General features: G+C 40.1%; 1 protein-coding gene across 2 annotated transcripts; it reads right to left on the minus strand.

Moving 5' to 3' along the window:
- Positions 1-3,247: 3,247 nt before the first annotated feature.
- Positions 3,248-18,023, minus strand: DSEL (dermatan sulfate epimerase like). 2 transcript variants are annotated; one of them, XM_060118258.1, is made up of 3 exons: positions 17,672-18,023; positions 12,301-16,853; positions 3,248-4,562 (listed from the first exon to the last, which is right to left on the minus strand). In XM_060118258.1, the coding sequence occupies exon 2, from the start codon at positions 15,946-15,948 to the stop codon at positions 12,310-12,312; it is 3,639 nt and encodes a 1,212-aa protein (XP_059974241.1). In that variant the 5' UTR covers positions 15,949-16,853; positions 17,672-18,023; the 3' UTR covers positions 3,248-4,562; positions 12,301-12,309. The 2 variants fall into 2 exon arrangements, with proteins under 2 accessions (XP_059974241.1, XP_059974240.1); XM_060118257.1 differs by lacking the exon at positions 3,248-4,562 and having other exon boundaries at positions 12,231-16,853.
- Positions 18,024-18,233: the final 210 nt, after the last annotated feature.

Raw genomic sequence — 18,233 nt, forward strand, 5'->3', positions numbered from 1 at the left:
CTCTAGTCTCTGTAGAAAAGTGTCATTTGTTGAGTTGGGCAGGACTGATCATCTACAGTGACACTTTATACCAGTGAGAAACAGGGAAAGTTTTGGTCACATGGGTTTATAGTTCTTTCTTCATTTGTTTGGATGTAGTCCTAAACCTTTGATTAAATCCCAAGTAATTTTAGACTTTTTTTCCCCTGTATTTCTTCCCCCCCCCCCATTTATTTAGTGGTTGGAGGACAGGCCTTAAGTAGAAGTAATTTGGAAGCTGAGATATGAATTGTAAAATAAAAGGAAAGTGACAGTATTTGTACTCTGAATTGGTGAAACAGGTTATCTGCTTTATGCATGTTCTGTCGCTTTTAACTTCTCTCTTTTAAAGTTGTAATCACTTTTGCTTACAGATATGTAAAATCTTCTCCACATTAACGATATTAAATCTGTACTTGTGTATAGTAAAATCATGTTTTCTAATTGGTGCTCTTTTTTAATGCTGTTATTAGTTTGTTGTTTGATATACAGCAGAGCAAAGCTGTACTATTTAAATGCCTCTTACTGTAATAAACAGTAAATCCAGTTTGCTTCTGGTGGTTTTGGCTGGTGGAGATTGACAAAAAATAATGGGGCATATAATTAAAGATAAAAAAGAGAAACAACAGAAGTTAGAGTAAATAAAGGAAATATGTAAGATCAGGAGCCAGTTATGCAATATCAAATAAACATAAAATATTAGGTAAGAACAAAAAAGACTAAACATTAGTCTCTGAAAAGGCAATTTAATTTATGTAACTTATATAGAAGGTAATATTTGGCCTATTATTGTCAATATCTACCAGCCAAAACCCACCAGGAACAGAAAGAAATAAGGCACACATACTCAGTATTAGGGATGGAAAAAACATGTGTAGGGGATGAATAATTAGAGGCAACAGAATGCATTTTGAGCAAATTTAGGTCAATAAATGTGAAAAAAAGAAAAAACAGGACAAATTCTTTAAAAACATAACTTGCCAAAATAGGCTTCAAAATAAATACATGAGGTAAGTAATATAAGCCTATAACCACCAAGTAAAATCTTATATTTAGTTAAAATGTTCCCACAAAGAAAACAGAATGCTCAGATGATTTACAAATGAGTTTTAACAAACATTCTTGTATTAGATCATTTCAATCCTATGCAAACTCACCTATAAAATATAAAAATAGAACATCCTCAACTTACTTTATGTGACAAGTATGTTGACTTCAAAATTAGACAAGTTTATTATGAGAAAATCACAATTACAAATGTTGATATAAACATCTTAAATTAATTATTAACAAACTCAATCCAGCAACAAATATAAATATAATGAATCATTCCCAGGCTGGTTTTATCACAGCAAGCCAAGTTTGGTTTAATCTCAAAAGAAAAAAATTTTCACAAAATACACTACCTTCACAGATAAAGGCAAAGAAACATATGATTATTGCAATAAATTCAGCAAAAGCATTGAATAAATCTCATCATGCTTTGATGATAAAAAGTCACTTATCAACTGGGAGTACAGGGGAATACGACATCCTGATAAAGTGAATCTGTGAAATACACACAGCATCCATTCATTTGCTCAGTGGTGAAATGTAGAAGCATTCCATTCACATTAGGAACAGTACAAGAATATTCACATTACCAGACTCACTCAGTATTTTACAGGATGTTCTAACAAATCCAGTAAGAACATTAAAAAGTTATAAGATTAAAAGGAAGGAAATATATTCTCATTACTTGAAGATTACAAAAGCATCTGTATAAGTATCTTGAAAAAATTTACAGGTAAATTATTAAATTAGTAAGAGGATTTATAAGTTCCCTGATACAATATAAATACACAAAAATCAATTGTATTTTCTATATACTATCATCAGTTAGAACATATAATTAAAAATAAATATCATCCACTGTAATAACAATATATAAAGTGCTCATACTTAAATCTATCAAAGGATTAAGAAATATTATATAAAAGAAGAGATATACCATGCTTATGAATGGGGATTAATGTAAAGAGGTCGATTCTCCCAAAGTTGATGTAATGCATTCACCTTTAACATGTATTGTTGTTTGCTTTGGGGGACTACGCAAACTAATTCTAAAATGCACATGGAAGAACAAAGCCTAAAGAAATGAAGAAAAAGAAAGGAAAAATGCTTGCCAGATTTCAAGGCTAACAAAACGACTATAGTAATTAAGATAGTGCAGTATTGTCACTGGGTAATCGAATTTGCCAGAAGAATACAGTAGAGAACTGAGAAATCAGCTCACACAAAATATAAGGACCTGATATGTAGGGAAGATGGCATTGAAGATTAGTGGAAAAGAAAAGGGTACTGAATCTCTTCAGTCTAGGGCAGCAGGTTATTTATATAGAGAACAAAATCTCAGAATAGACATAACAATTAATATAAAGCAGATTAAATATTTAAATATAAAAGACAAAATCTGTGGCAGGGACACTCTAAAATAAGCCCGTTCTTCCATCTCCTGGGATTCATGCCTTTGTGAAGTCCCTTTCCCTTGGGTGTGGGCATAGGGGGACCTCTGACTTGCTTCTCACCAAAGTTGACTGGGTGTCTCTTCCATGATTATGGTAATGTGTTAGCAGTTTCTCTATTGATTCTCTCATCTTGGCTTTTATGAAGTTACCTGCCAATGGAGAAGCCCACATGGCAAGTGACTCAGGATCTCCAGCCAACAGCCAGAAAAGAACTGAGGCTTTTAGTCCAGCAACCCACAAAGAACTACATCTTGCCAACAACCACGTGAGCTTGGAAGTGGATGCTTCTCAGAGGAGATCCCAGGCCCAGCTACTTCATTGCAGCCACATATAAGAGCAGAGGATGCAGTTCAGCCACGCCTGGATTCCTGACCCACAGAAATTGTGAGATGATGAACGTGTGATGTTCTAAGCCATTACATTTGTGGTAATATTGTTTTGCGGCAATAGATGATGATGAGAAAATTAAAATGCTTGGAAGAAAATAGAGGAGAACATCTTCAGTGCCAAGACCTTAAGAAAGATTCTTTAATAAGATGCAAAAAAAGTACAAGTAATAAAGAAAAACACATATTTGTTTACATTCAAATTAAGAACACCTGCATGTCAAAATATATCACAAAAGTCATAATAGAAAGATCATGAAAATATAAGCCAAGAATTTATTCACGAGTATAACCAAAAAAGGATTAGTATTATTAATATACTATAAATGTCAATGAATCAATGAGAAAAAACAAGGAATGCAATGGAAAAATGGATAAAAGACATGAACATGGATTTCATTTCACAAAAGAAGAAACACAAATGGAAAAAGTAAGGACTACTGTGTGTGTGCGTGCGCGCATGAGTGCGCGTGCTGCATGCGTGTGCTATGTTATTAACAGAACTGCAAAAGAAAAAAGGAAACGTAACACTCTTTTACCCCACTAGACAGAAAAACATCTAAAAGTATGAAAATGTCATGTACAGGAGAAATTTTGGAGCAACACAAACTTTTCTACAATGGCTAGAGTGTCAGTTTGTACAAACAATCTGTAAAAATAATAATTTGGTACCAAGAATAGTTGATGTGCTTTGAGCCCTCAATATATATACTAGGCTGGAGTGCGGCTGGGTGGGAAGGTTCTGGGTACAAACAAAACACAATGACAAAATTCTTGTATATGTGCATTATACAGCATCTATAAACAGTTTTATATATAATGTTTGAAATTGCCCAAATTAAAACTATTCCCAAAACCCAACAAGATGAAAGATACGTAAAGTATGGTATTTCAGATAATAGCATATATTGGAACCTACCACGATGAAAATAAGTGATCTCCACCTACAAACATCAACATGCATTAGATAAAATTTTGAGCAAAGAAAAGCAAGTTGCACAAGAATATATGCAATATGTTACTGTTTACATAAAGTATACAAACATGCAAAAATATACAATACGTTGATAAGGATCGAGACATATGTAGTGGAGCTATAAAGAAGAGCAAGGGGATGGTAAACATAAAATCCAGGATAGACGTTACCTCTGGGATCACTGGTGAGAGCAGGAGGATACGGTAATGGAAGGTCAGATATATATGCTTTGTACCATATTATAGAGTGTGTGAGTATAGGAATTCTGACTCTAAGTCCCAGCTCTGGCCACAGTTACTTATCAATATCACAGAGGAGGGCTTCTGGTAGGGTCAGCACATCTTTTCAGTGTCAACATATTGGCATAACCTATCTTGCATATCCATAATACCTACAGTTTGATAAGTAGGGGGCAGTAGAGCTGGCATATGCAAGAATCAGCAAAATAGTGTCTTCTAATTTGCATACAGTGAACCTCAGCAGGGGTGTGGACAGCAATATCCAAGGAAAACCAATGAAAGAAAGAAAAGGAATTTCTCTCTTCAGTGGTATGAACCCTACTATCATAGATCTGTGGCACCTGGTCCCAGTGCAGAGGTGCATGCTCTCTTGCACTCCTTGCTGGAAGGCTGAGTTTCTGGCTGGAGGCTCTGGAGTTTGCTCCTCAGTTGTCATCTACAGGCATGGAAAAGAGAAAGCATCCAGGCTTACAAAGCACCAAGCAGAAGATAAAGGACCGTAGAATTTTACGCCAACCCGAAGAATATGTGTGAATGACACATGAATTAAAAGAAAATAATATTCTATAAAGATGAGATAATTTTATATTGATAAAATCATTTGTTATGTATGGTGTTAAGGTATATAATCATGATATGTGTAATTTGGATATGCTACCTCAGATTGGTCCTCACTTATTCCATCATAACCAGTGGAGTAAATGTCATGTTCACACATAGACACCCCCAGCTTTTATACATATTTCATAATAAGTGGAAAAATTAAGAAAAATACAATGATTACAATCTATAAGATCATAATTATGTATCTACTGAATGAAGGTATGAACATAAAATTATGATTAATGTTATACAAATGGCACTTGTAACATGAAATAAAATTTCAAGTAATAGCATCATACTTAAATTCAAAAAAGTCTCTATCTCGGGCTTCCCTGGTGGCGCAGTGGTTGACAGTCCTCCTGCCGATGCAGGGGACACGGGTTCGTGCCCTGGTCCAGGAGGATCCCACATGCCGCGGTGCGGCTGGGCCCGTGAGCCATGGCCGCTGAGCCTGCGCATCCGGAGTCTGTGCTCCGCAACGGGAGAGGCCACAACAGTGAGAGGCCCGCGTACCGCAAAAAAAAAAAAAAAAAAAAAGTCTCTATCTCAGTAAAACTCAGAAGGAAATATGATATTCATTCCCTGGAAAAACTCAAACCATGACTCTATTGCAATTTCATCTAGAAATAATGAAGACATTGAAGTACATGAAAATTTGAATAAATTTTTCTCTTAAAACGTGAACATGAAAAAAGCAGTATTTCCAAATTAATATATTAATTGCATAACTGTGATTTTACATGTTTGTGCAACTCAGCTGATATATGGAATACTAAAATAGGTGTTTATTTGGTCTGCATACTATGTATGCTCAAATTCTCTGGAAACATTTTAATATTTTCTTATTGGGAAAATGGTGCGTCACATTGGGTTTGATATATAATGAATTGGAGATGATCACAAAGAGGAAACAAGTATCGTTCTATTAATTTTCACGTGTGATTTTATTTAATCCTTATATCAACTCTGGGGGAGTTTTATAGATGGGGAAATGGAGATTTAAAATTAAGAAAATTGCCCAACACATCACAGCTGGTCATTATTTACTGACCTAGGGATTTGTATTCAGGTTTATCTAATTTCAAAGTTCATATAATATATAAAAGTGTTGTGAATATAACATTTTTAATAGAAATCTCCCTCTTCAAATTAATCAAGGAAATGGGAGAAAGATGCAAACAAACCTTGTGAAAAACCCACCAGTGCAATCTGTTGTTTATACACAGAAAACCTTCCACCTCTTATGATAATGGAATCCGGCCAAGTTCTTATGTGTGTAGACAAGCAAGTACCTTTTTACTCATGTGTTCAATAATGGGATTTTTGAGAGTTTTATAATTAATGTGGGGTGAAAGATAAAGTATAACTGAATATATGTACATTTCATTTTGGTAAATCTAGAGAGAAATAACATGAGTTCCTTGGCATACAAAAGCCCACTGCAAGCGTGCTGTGCTCTAGTTAGCACTGAATTAGCCAGGGCACCCACGTTAATGTCTGGAGTAAAAATGAAGAGCAAAAATCCCGTTTTGTTTGTGTAGGGTTAACTTTTATTAACTGCATTATTTATATGCAGTTGTCTTTTCATGGGTATTTTACGGAAGCAATTTCATCACTTCTTGGTTGTACTGTGTTCTTATTTTAAAATCCCAAGAACTTTAAACAAATCTACAACAAAATTAATCTTTTGAAACAAGCAAAGGAATAAATGAATACATAATTAAAACAATAAATAAATACTAATAAAATTGGGCAGTAATATTTCATTGTAATATAACAAAGGTTGGGAGCATCATTTGCATTATGCAATGAATAAAGTAAGAAGTGCCTTCAGCATTGTTCATAGAAGGATGTCAGATTTTAATGCAGAGATTAGAGATTTTATGTTGTTCATTTACTAAATGAGAAAAGTGACAGTGATGAGAGCTGAATTAACTTCCAAAAGAAGAAATGGAGAGCATCATGGATGTCACATGTGCATGAACGTTTGCTTCCTTAAATCATTAGGAACAAGGTATATACCCCATGTTTGGAAATAGAGAGGAAGACAATATATGGGAGAACACCACGTTATCTAGGAAGTTGGAAAACCTGAGACACTGAGGTGGAATTCATCAGTGTTAAGACACTTGAATGAAAAATTTCATCTCAAGAGTCACAGCAATACAGAAGTAGTTTAAAGAAATAAAACAGAAAGAGCAATTGCAATGTACTGTAGAAAAGATTTGCTCAGATTACAATTTATCCTTTTTTCTCAAGTTTTAGCTTTAATAAGGTTTCAAAGAGATTCTTAAATAGTTCATACAATAATGAACACAATTGTTATAGGAATGATTCTCCTTGTGCACCTTTGTGTTCAGGTTTAGGTTGAGTTCCTTCTTTCCATTCCTTGCTCCTTTGTTCCTTCTTTCCTTCCCTCCCTCCTTCCCTTCCTTCCTTTTGGTATTATTTACATGGTAGGGAACAGAACAGGTTGGATTTTTTTTTCCCAAAATGAATTCTTTTAAAATATATTTGACTGACCGTCAGCTCCATAGGTTTTGTTCACTACTGCATTCTCAGGATCGGTTAGCTGTGCCTGGTAATGTGGATCTGGGGGTGCTGAGAGGGGAGGGAAAGGAAAGGAATATGCTGCTGGCCAGCTGGAGCCTGGATGAAATACACTGAGGTATCCTCCTTTGTACTGTTATTACTAGCGGTGATCTGCACGCAGCCCAGACAGACCGCACTCACACATCCTTTTCCCTTCAGGGCATCCCTTGATATTCAATTATGGACCACATTTCTTTGTGATAAATGTGCTGGGGTAGTTAAGTGAGGAGGGAGGGGAATTGGGAAAGAGCAAGTGTCAGCGGTTTTGTTCTGTTTGCGCTTCTCTTTTGCAAGGGCTACTTGTTGATGGGACATCCTGTGACAACTATAGAGTCAAACCTAATGAGGAAAAGCGCAGGTGGTGATCTCTGTCCACATTTACTGAAACTCCATAACTACTCCCTTTCCTCATAACCACTTTTTCAGAGATAAATCCTGTCTACTACAGAGTAGATAACACTTTGCGGTGCCTTTCCTCGGGTGGTAATGGCTACCTGGCATGCCCTTCCTCTCCTTCTCTTCTTGATGAATTCTGGAGAGACCATCGGTTCTTCAGGGCAGGGTCAGAGTCAACCAGTTTTTGTGTTCTCCCCTCATACTAATCAGTATCTTGACAGTAGATATCCCAAAATTACGTGAATAAGTGAATTGATAATGGAATTGTAAACCTGCTCCAAATTCCTTCACAAAAACATATTCCCTAGAGAGAGAATATGGGCTTCAGATTAATCTGTAAAACGAATACCAGTGAGTTGTTTTGAAGATTGTAATGATATACATGAAAACCTTACGGTTCTGTGCAGCACATACTGAGAGACTAATTCATGATAGATCCTTATCTTTCTCTCTGCCAACCCTGTGCACCACCTACTAGAATATCTCAAGGGACCTGCAGGGACCTTCGTTTTAGAGATCTCCTGCTTGAATAGATATCCCAGGAGGGGCAGATGTGGAGCACAGGTGCATAGTACGGGATGTTCTTGACACTTAGTAAGTTGGGATGATGTACATAGAAGAGTGAAATGGACTGAGGGCAAGTCAAAGACGGCACTTGGAATTAAGATAAGGAAGTAGAGGCACGGCTCACCCTTCACTAAGGGTGCTAGTGGCTGAAATCGTGGGACTGCAGTTTCCATCTCAGCTCCATACAAAAGCCTAACACAGTTACCCAAAGTCCTAAAGAAAAGGGCTATTACAAATTATCCCAACCATAGCCAAGTTGCTTTTAGCTTTTTATTTGTTTATTAATAGAGGAGTTGTGTTATACATATAGCTCGAATAAACTGGTCTATGATCTTCAGTACAGGTTTTCTTTGCTGCATAACTGGATAGGTGTGAAAGCAAAATGAAAATCAAAAACAAAAACAAAACCCCCATGGTGTGGAAGGCTTAGCCGAACCTGTCTTTGGAAATAGAATTAAACATGTTACTTGGACTAAACACAAGCTCATGTAAATCATAGCTCAAGCAGCTACAAGTTAACTAGAGAATGCGAGAATCTACTGTTTGATGTTCCTACTATCCTTTGTGCAAAATAAAAAAAAATTGTCTAGTTCTTAAAATATTATTTGGATTTTTCTGCCAACGTGAAGGGAAATAGAGATATTAGTCAAGTACTGAAAACACTGCCTTAGCAACTATCTTGATCTGTCTTAGAATATTAGGCTCCCTTACCTCTGTAAGTGATGTTATAACATACTGCCTTCTATTCACTTTTTTTGCTAAATTAGCGATATTTTTGTAATTATGATCAGAGTTAAGTCAATCAAACAGTTAATGTTTACTTATAGATAACTGAATGTGATAGACTTTATATCAAGAACGTCTAGGCTCTATGATGTACCAAACTCTGCTGATAAATGACACCAATCAAAAGTCAGTGGCAGACAGAAGGGGGGGTGTTTCCACAAAAGGGAAAAAAAATTAAACATAACTAGTGTGTGTGGAGAGAGGTTCTTATTTGAATATGAAGATATTTGTGCCAGATCCCATGCCATGGCTGGGTACTGGACATAAATAATTATCCCATTCTTGCCAGGCAACTTACAGTACTAAGTCTTCTGTTTGTCCAAAAAGCCAGCCAATCAAATGTCTAATATTGCGGGTTTAAGCTGAGTATGTATGAGTTGTGCCATCTGCCTAAAACTCGTACCTTTCTGGGTTTCTAAAGGTTAAATTTAAGTATAATCACAGATTTATCTTCTTTCTCCTGAACAGATTCTCCCATTTTCTTCCTTTCTGGAATTGTCATTACAGTAAATTCATCTCTGGATATGGCCTATTTCATCCTAAGTGAGTAATTTGCGTTATTTCAAACTTTTGAAAACTAGATCAACATTACCTCTACGTTTATGTTACTTCTGTCAGCAAAATGGACACATTCTTTCAAAATTTCAACATTTAAATGATATTGTTTTAATAACAGCTTTAATTCCAGTTGGGCCTAAGTTTGGGGAAGTTAATGAGGAAAGGAATTGATTTTATGGAAGACATTTTTTAAAGTGTTTGCTTTGGAAGTGTCACACAGTGATAATCGTTGCTTTAATTATTTTCAAGATGATCAGAAGAAAAATAAGTGTAGAGTCTATTCACATTTCTTCCTAGGATAACACCCTAGGAATGTAGGACTTAGACGTTCTGAGATTATAATTGAGATTATAAGGCAGGGGCTCCTAAGCATGAACAAATGGACGCATATGCAATGCTGGGCCGTCCCTCACCCATGTAAAACATTGCTTAGAAATAGAACCTGTGAATAGAAGTCTTCTCCTCCAGCTAAGTTTCCCTTGGGGTCAGAGTGGATGAGTAGACAAGGAAATTCACCTTCACCTTGCTATGTTGTAAAAGTTAAGATACACTGTGAAGATCATCTTAAGTGTGTTCCTTTCTTTAGCTGTAAATAAGATATTCCCATATTGTTCCCGTATCCATTTACAGAACTGCTCGCTCTTTTCCATTTTCTCTCCCCCAACGCCTCCACATACTCACCCTGGCTCTCTTCTGCCTGTGGGCATGTTTCTGTACAAAGTTAAAGGAAAGGCAGTGGTACAGTTTCTGCCTTCTCTGCTGTTACTTGCACACATTTGTAATTCTTACCTTGATCAGGCCTAATATTACTTTCAACCCAGAGCCTTTCTATTTGATCTGATTTAAGATCACACATCCTGGGAATTGAAAGCAAACACCGAGACTCTGACCAATAATGGAAACAGTGTTATCATCCATGTAGAAATGTTACATGCTTGTTGATAACCCTGAGATAGGACGAATAATCTTCCTTGAGAATAACAGTGTGGATTCAGGTCTTCAGTTGCCCTCTCAACCTGTATTAATAGGATTTTCATTCATTTTGACACTGTAAAGAGAAAGCAGGGAAAGCTACGAGAGGAGGCAGATATGGGGATGGGGGGGAAGTGGTCGGTCTGCTTTCACACTGTAATGGAAGAAAAATGACAGCCCAGTTAGCTTTAGCTGGAATGTAACATATCCACAGCTTTATCACCCTGGAGGCACATTTTGACATAATAATAAACTACTGAGAAAGAACCACTTTTATCTAGGTCAGAATGACAGACTCCCAAGTGTTAGAGCATGGGTGATGGGGAGGGCGGGTGGAAACTACAGTCTGAAGCATTAGGAAGAAGACTACAGTCTGTACAGAGATTTTCATCAAGTCTCCACACTGCCTAATAGTTTTCATCCAATACATTGTAATTACTCCTCTGGCTTCTAATGGCATAGCATTTTGATTTCAGAGCCTACCAAAATAAAATGAACCATACTTTATGACGACTATATTTATAATAAGATGCAGATGGTAAAGGAAACAGATGCCTCTGACATCATCTCCCATTCGCCTTCAACTCTTGCCGACACTGGCAGTCTGTGGACTCATTCAAAGGGATGCAGGATAAGTCAGGCAGTTTTCCAATTCTGTTTCCAGTCTAAAAAAACACTGGCAGCAGTGGTACTGCTTTCTCGAGTCATACAGTGATAATTCCACAAGGAGAAATCTGATTCTAAGGCTGTGTCAGGCTTTGATGCCAAATGAATCATCAGAACAGGAAAAAAAAAATTCCCACAAATACCGGGAGTTTAGCCATTAGTAACTATTGACTGTTTTGAGTGACAGACACAGAAAGAAAAGGGTGGGAGTGGTGATGGTGAACAGCTACCGCTTCAAGGAAGCAAGAAAGAGAGTGTTTTAAAAAGACAAGCAGGTCTAAAATACCGTACCGGTCCTTGGCAGCCACCGTTCCAAGACTGATTCTTTATTACTTCTAAATTAAAAACTTTGAGGATTTTCAGGTCATTGTTTCTGACCTCAAAAAAAAAAATCCATTCTGTATTTCCATCTATATTTTCCAGAAGGGATCCTATAATTCTGATAGGAGTTTTCTCCATTTCCCCAGTGATATCAGTGAACATTATACACAGTGAAAGGATTTGTGTGTGTGTGTGTGTGTGTGTGCGTGCGCGCACGCAAGATAAATACATTAGGACACCTTCTGAAAAAGATAAGGAACTTTTGCAGTCCTTCTTGAAAGCAACAGATGCTTGGGTAAAGCAGCAACTGCGAGGCCTTTAGCAGTGTGAGGTTCGAGATAGATCAGCACAGTTACAGATGAAAGACAGAGTTGGACAAAAACCTTTAAAATCTTCCTATCTCCCCTGACCACTGTGATATAACTTCATGTACACCTCTGCAGCAGAAACATTTTAGCAGAAAAAATTCAGAAACAAAGGCAAGGAAAAGTGGTGACATAAAAATGAATCCTGCTAGGCCAAACAGGGTGCTTATTTTTAAATAATCTCTCTGTGCAAGTAGCAAACTGATCACTCACACACACACACACACACACACACACAAACACACACAAACACACATACATACATACACACAGTACAAGAATATACAAACTCTTCTAATTCATATCCACAAATTGGGTTGGAAATTATTAGTGCAAATTTCTGCTGACCTGCAGCATTTAGTCCATAAACTTTGGATATCCTAGACGATCCATCAGTGTCCAGCAGATGTTTTCAATCAGTTTAATTTCATCTCTAGGCAAGTTCTGTTTCCAAACATTAGTATTAGTTGGTGATATTTCCCCTTCATAGGGAAGATAGAAAAGGTTCGTGGAGGTGGCAAACAATATTTGGTTTAAACTAGCAGGAGACAAAGGAATTCCAAGAAAGGCAAAAATCCTTTCAGTGGTTTTCTGAGGAAAATGCACAATATCTTCAAACTTGATCATCTGGTAGCTGGTAGGCAGCAGGTCTGTGTTTATCCTCAGGGCTGCTGCAGTGTTTGCTAGCCACACGTGAGCCAGCAGGGACACTGCGTGTGGCTTGGATTTTGATAATTCTTTCCTCAATGATTCATACTCGGAAGCATAGCCCGAATTTAAGTTACATTTGCCTTTACCTCCCTCTATTTTAAACAGTTTAGCTAAGTGCTCTGGTACATTCTTCAAAGAGTAAAGACTTGGTTTACTACTGTACAGCATCGAATAAATCCACGCCCGAGGGTCCCTCACCACGTACAAGGCCCTCATCGAAGCTCCTAAAACTTCGTGGAAGAAATGCAGCTTTAAGGTCCAGCTCCCACTGTTCAGGCTGAGCACGGGCCGCGCGCTGGGGTAATGGACCAGGTGTCTCCTCAGAGCCCGAATGTATTCAGCGTCTCTATCAAAGGCGCCTTTCATTCTGCTTCTTTGTTCTGGCAAAGACTCTCTCCTTTTCAACTTCCTTTTTTTGTCCTTATTCGTGGTAAAATATTGGGCCAGTTTACCCCTGCTGGGTTCATGCAGATGGATGTTTTGCAAATGGAGTTTTGTGTCTTGGACCAAGGACTGCAACCAGCCTCGGAGTAAACGGAAATGCACACCGTGGACATCCGACGCCTTCCATTCACAGGCATCCACAAAGGAGTCGATCTCAAAGTCAGTTTCAGGAATCTCAATGTAGGCTGTGGGAACCCTGATGTAGAGAAAGTCACTGCTATTGAAGAAGAGTTGTTTGAGAATTTCAGCTCCTGAGCCAGGAAGTGAGGTAATGACGATGTCAGGAAGATCGATGCGGTGCCCTTGGGGAGACACAGGCTTCGCGCTCGTTTCGGCCTCCAGCCTCGCCCACTTTGCACAGATGGGCTGAGTGCAAGTGCTCCACACATCCACCAGCTCAACGAACCACAAGGCAATAACAAGGGTGAGGATCCACCGCATTAGCTTTCTAAAAGAAAGGTAAAACCGCCACTGAAAAGTTAAGATCACCAAGCTGATGCACAAAATCAACCCGACTGCTACATTGAATTTAAATCCAAAGGGAAAAATCACTCTGTCACGTCTTATGGGCTTCACTATGGCTTGAGTGCCCAAACCAAATCGGGTTATTTGGACCTGATCAGCCACACTGGCAAAGCCACCAAATCCCAGGTAATCGAACCTTGTTTTCAAGTTATGGTAGTCAGTTACAATGGAAACAACATGTTCAGTATTATTGACACTGAGAGAAATCTGAAGTCCAGAATTGGAATTATCAATAAATCGGCAGCTGGAAACATTGACATATGGCCCATAAAAGACATATACGATTCTTGTGATTGTGGATTCCATCTGAAATGTGACATTAACAAATTGAGTCCACCGCTTCTTAAATTCAGCGGCTTGCTCTGCTTCCTGTATACTAGCAATGGGGCTACTGCCACGATGATCAAACCAAAACATTTTGTAATGTGCATCCCACACATCCATCATGGCGCCATTATACCTGTTCATGAACCTATATGGGATGTACTTAAAATCGATATCCAGATTATGGAAGAAGGCACTGACAGATTTTATTGGGGAATCTTCTTGCTTCTCCACGTGATCAACAACTAGCAGAGTCTGAGAGTTTAAGAGAAGCAAAGCCCGATAGACACTTTTCAGCTTCATTGCTGAGGAATAAGCTGACACTGCTTCCCCACTCACAAATACCATGTCCCCATGTTGAGAGGCAGTAATGATCTCCCCCGCTGCATCACCAACCTCCTCGCCGGTCCACTTAAGCCACTGTGCACATTCTCCCAGCTGACCTTCCCAGGGCTTATTACATTGGCTTGTGGGTGATGGCGCAAACACCAGTACGTTGTTAAGGTGGCTCAACTTGGGTCCATAGAGAGCTTCGGAAACAAATACCTGCCCATTGGGGGCAAAAGTGAATGAGTTCTGATCTGGATGTTCATGTCCTGGGTTAAAGCTTCTCCACCCATCAATCCAGGAGTATGGCTGGAAGTGAACTATGTCATAGACAGCTCGCCCTCCTAGCTTCCCAGATTTAAAAGACACAAAGGTATTGGTCTGTGTATTTGGCAACCCAGCCCCATAAGTGACAACACCCCAGTTAGGGAATGTGTGCATTTTTGCAGTACCATATTCCGCAGGAGGCCGTGGGGTGAGCTGGGGATCATACCAGATGTATTCAGTGTGAAGAGTACTCCACCTCTGGGCAGTGGAGGGGACCATTGGTCCATCTTTAGGCCGGTGCCTTCTGATTTGCTGAGCTAACCAATTTCCAGCTCCGTTCTTTAAGACGAACTTATCCAAAAAAACTAATTGGCTCTCGGGACCATAAAACCAATTATAATTGGAATCTGCTATACCCACAGTTCTTTGGAAGCCTGGCAAAAGGGTGGCGTAATAGAACCAAAAGTGCATTTTTAACCAGTTATTATCCAAGTTATTGATATTAAAATGGCGCTGGGCCAGAAAAACATACTGTGTGACTGACTTAGCCGTGTAGCTTCCATAGGCAACACCTTCATCCAAAGTACCATCGACAATATGATTCAACAGAAACATCATCTTTTCCATCACATCTACTACAACCTGTTTCCATAGATTTACTTTAGATCCTTTATCTACCCCAGTCACCAAGGCCCCAGTGAGTAACGCTATCATATTAGTAGCTTGGTGGTTATGAAGAAGTTGTTTGCCCCATGAGCGGACCTTGGAATACTCATACATTTCCTCAGTAATAACCCATATTTTTTCTAGGTATTTTTGCCTTCGATGATCATCTAATAAGTTATATAAAAAGTCAAAGGCAGTGGCAAAACCTGTTAAGGAATGGCCAACTGGAACCTCATCCCCTGGTGCATTCTCCACCAGCCAGTCTTTGTAGCCCACCATCCTGTCCATATATTCCAAAACAAACTCAAAGGCAACTTTGTCTTCCGGGCATAACAAACAGTACAGTGCTAAAGGGGGCAGATTGTTACCATAAATTTCATTCCACTTGGCAGCAAAATCAGCATGCTTGGGTGGAGGTAGGTAGTATGTCGGGTTGGACAGCATAACCATCACTGCACTTCTGATAGCTCTAAAAAGATGCAGATGGCTTGTGCGAGACTTTTGCCTCATTGCTTGGATCTCTCCAGCATCAAAATATAAATGTGGATGAAGCATACTTTTCTTCAGCTTTTGGTTGGGTCTGAAATCTTGCACTTTCTGTGTCTTAAGCTGATCTATGTCATCTGGGAAAACTGCCCAGTCAGAGTAATTGCTCACAGATTCTTCAAAAGTAGAGAAAGCAAACATCACTAACAGTAAAAATAAGAAATGTCCTGTAAACATTAACGCCATGATCCATCAGGGAGCTCCTTTCCTTAGGCATACATGTCAAACACAGTACTCAATGTGTTTCCCATCTGCTGAGTATAAAACATACATTTAAGGCCTTGATAAAACACAGACTGTAAATTGGATATGCTGTGAAATCCAGCTGACATTCGGCTCATTCAAAGCAAGTACAGTTGCCAAAAAGAGAAAACTTACACTGTGGATCTGTTTGCCTGATGCAGTGTTGCTTCCAGTAAAGTAAAACTTCAAGGAATGTTAAAACCTCTAATTTTCCAATATCACACAGCGAACAGGGGTGGAGATGGTCAAAAATACCATGAATTCACAATTTACTTCCTTGACATAAATCTACCTAACACAAAGAGTCAAAAAACACACATTGTAAAAAAAAGAAAAAAAAAGCACTCCAAAATCCACATTAAGAAGTCATTCCTGGAGCAGGAAGCCATCACCAGGGGTAAGATCATCATACATGTCTGATGCCTTTGCCTGTGTGTGCTCAGAGAAGCTGAAAGTACTGCAATTCTTGGAGCTGACTGGGTTGTTACTCCTCTCAGCTTTTTACACTTTTTGCTTTGAGAATTTTTTCTTCCTCCATTTTTTCGGAAAAAAACATCCTCAACAAGTATTCAAAGTCCTGCTTGGTTTTAAAACACTCAAGATTCCTGTCCTCATTTCAGATCTGTCTTTTTTCAGGCTTACTTACTCATCAGCCTATTATGACCCAGAGAATGCATTTTCCCATCTTCTTTTATCAGCTTCATCGGTACAGCTATGAAAATCTAATCTCTTCAGCCACCTAGGTACTTCTCTTCCAATCATGAAGTAACCACCAACTGGGAAAGAAAACTCCCCTTTCACCAACAGTGACGTGTCTTTTCTGTTCCTTTTTCATGACATACTCCTTTCTGGGGGAAAAACAAAACAGAAATTCTCTGAGGCTACAGGTGTGCTGGGAGTGGACATAAACAGAAGATTTAAATGTTCTAACGTCTCCTGATAGAAATTTTAGAATCACAATAAGATCTGTTATTAACTACAATCTAAGTTAGACCAAATGATTCTTTTTTCTTATACTTTTCAACGCACATGTTAGGATAACAATGGTGGCAGAAGACAAGCGGCTACAAGATGTAACTTTCCTAAGAGTATTTTACTGTGGCTTGCTTTAGTCATTTAAAATGTTTTTATTCAAATGCAATTAACAGAAGATGAGTCCTGTCATTCTTGTTTTGATCACAGAAGACTCAGAGACAAAAAGCAAAAGTTTAAAGGACCATTATGATTCCGGTTGAGGGTTTAACGTTCAAGGGCTCGGAGGGTGTCTTTGCCAGGGGAACTAGTAAGAGCAGTCACTTTTCTCGAAGGAGAAATCATGACAGTGTGTGGGAGCGAGGAACAGCGAGCGGTTCTGCACCAGTCTCTCTCCCCTAGCCCGGTTTTCCATCCTTACAAGAAGCCACCAGAGGGAGCTCAGACCCACACTCAAGGAGCAGCTTCGCGGCTGCCCGGCTTCGGTTCTGAAGAACCTAACCAAGTTTCAGTCTTGGACAAGTCTCCTCTCTGTAGGAAACATGAACGTTAGGAGTTCCCTGATCCGCTCCGCCTGTTGCATTTTTTTCATTCGCTTCCTACGAACATGCCAACTCCATCCTCTGCTCCTCACCCCCGCCCTCTGGCTGTGGTTTGGGGATAAGAGACCCCCTCAAGGGCCAAGTCCGCTTACCTTGGCAGGTCCGGACGGGGTCTCCCGGCAGCGGTGGGCCCGGAAGAGACGGAGGCGGAGAGTTGGAGAAAACTGCTCTGCGCTGGGAGCCGGGCCGCGCGGCCCCCCGCAGGGCTCCCGGCGCCCCCGGCCCGGAGCCCCCCGCACTGCAACAGGCTGCGGCCCCGCGCTCGCGCCCCGGCCGGCGCCGCGCGGACACGCCCGCCCTCGGGGAACGCCGGACGCCCCCCGGGCAGCCCCGGACCGCGGAAGGCAGATCCGCGCGCGGCGGGCACGCTCGTGGACGCCGTGTCCAGCGGAGCGCTGGCGTGTCCAGAACGCGATGCCGCCGCGGCCGCCGCTCCTCGGTGCCAGCTCCGGCCGCGCGGCCCAGGGAGGGCGAGAGAAGGCTAGGCGGGCCGGGGGCGGGGCGGGAACGACGGGGGCGGGCTCCGGGGCGGGGCCTCAGGGCCTTGGGGCTTCGGGGCTGGGGGAGAGTGACAACAGGCGGCTCAGGCCGGGAGTCGGGGGCGGGGCTGGAAGGAGGAGGGGCGGGGCTGGGGAGGGGCCGATCGCCCCCGGG

This window comes from Mesoplodon densirostris, chromosome 15, assembly GCF_025265405.1.
Source record: "Mesoplodon densirostris isolate mMesDen1 chromosome 15, mMesDen1 primary haplotype, whole genome shotgun sequence".
NCBI lineage: Eukaryota > Metazoa > Chordata > Mammalia > Artiodactyla > Ziphiidae > Mesoplodon > Mesoplodon densirostris.

Bases quoted from the DNA above. Each gene is read 5' to 3' on its own strand.
- DSEL (XM_060118258.1), bottom strand. From the start codon at position 15,948: ATGGCGTTAATGTTTACAGGACATTTCTTATTTTTACTGTTAGTGATG.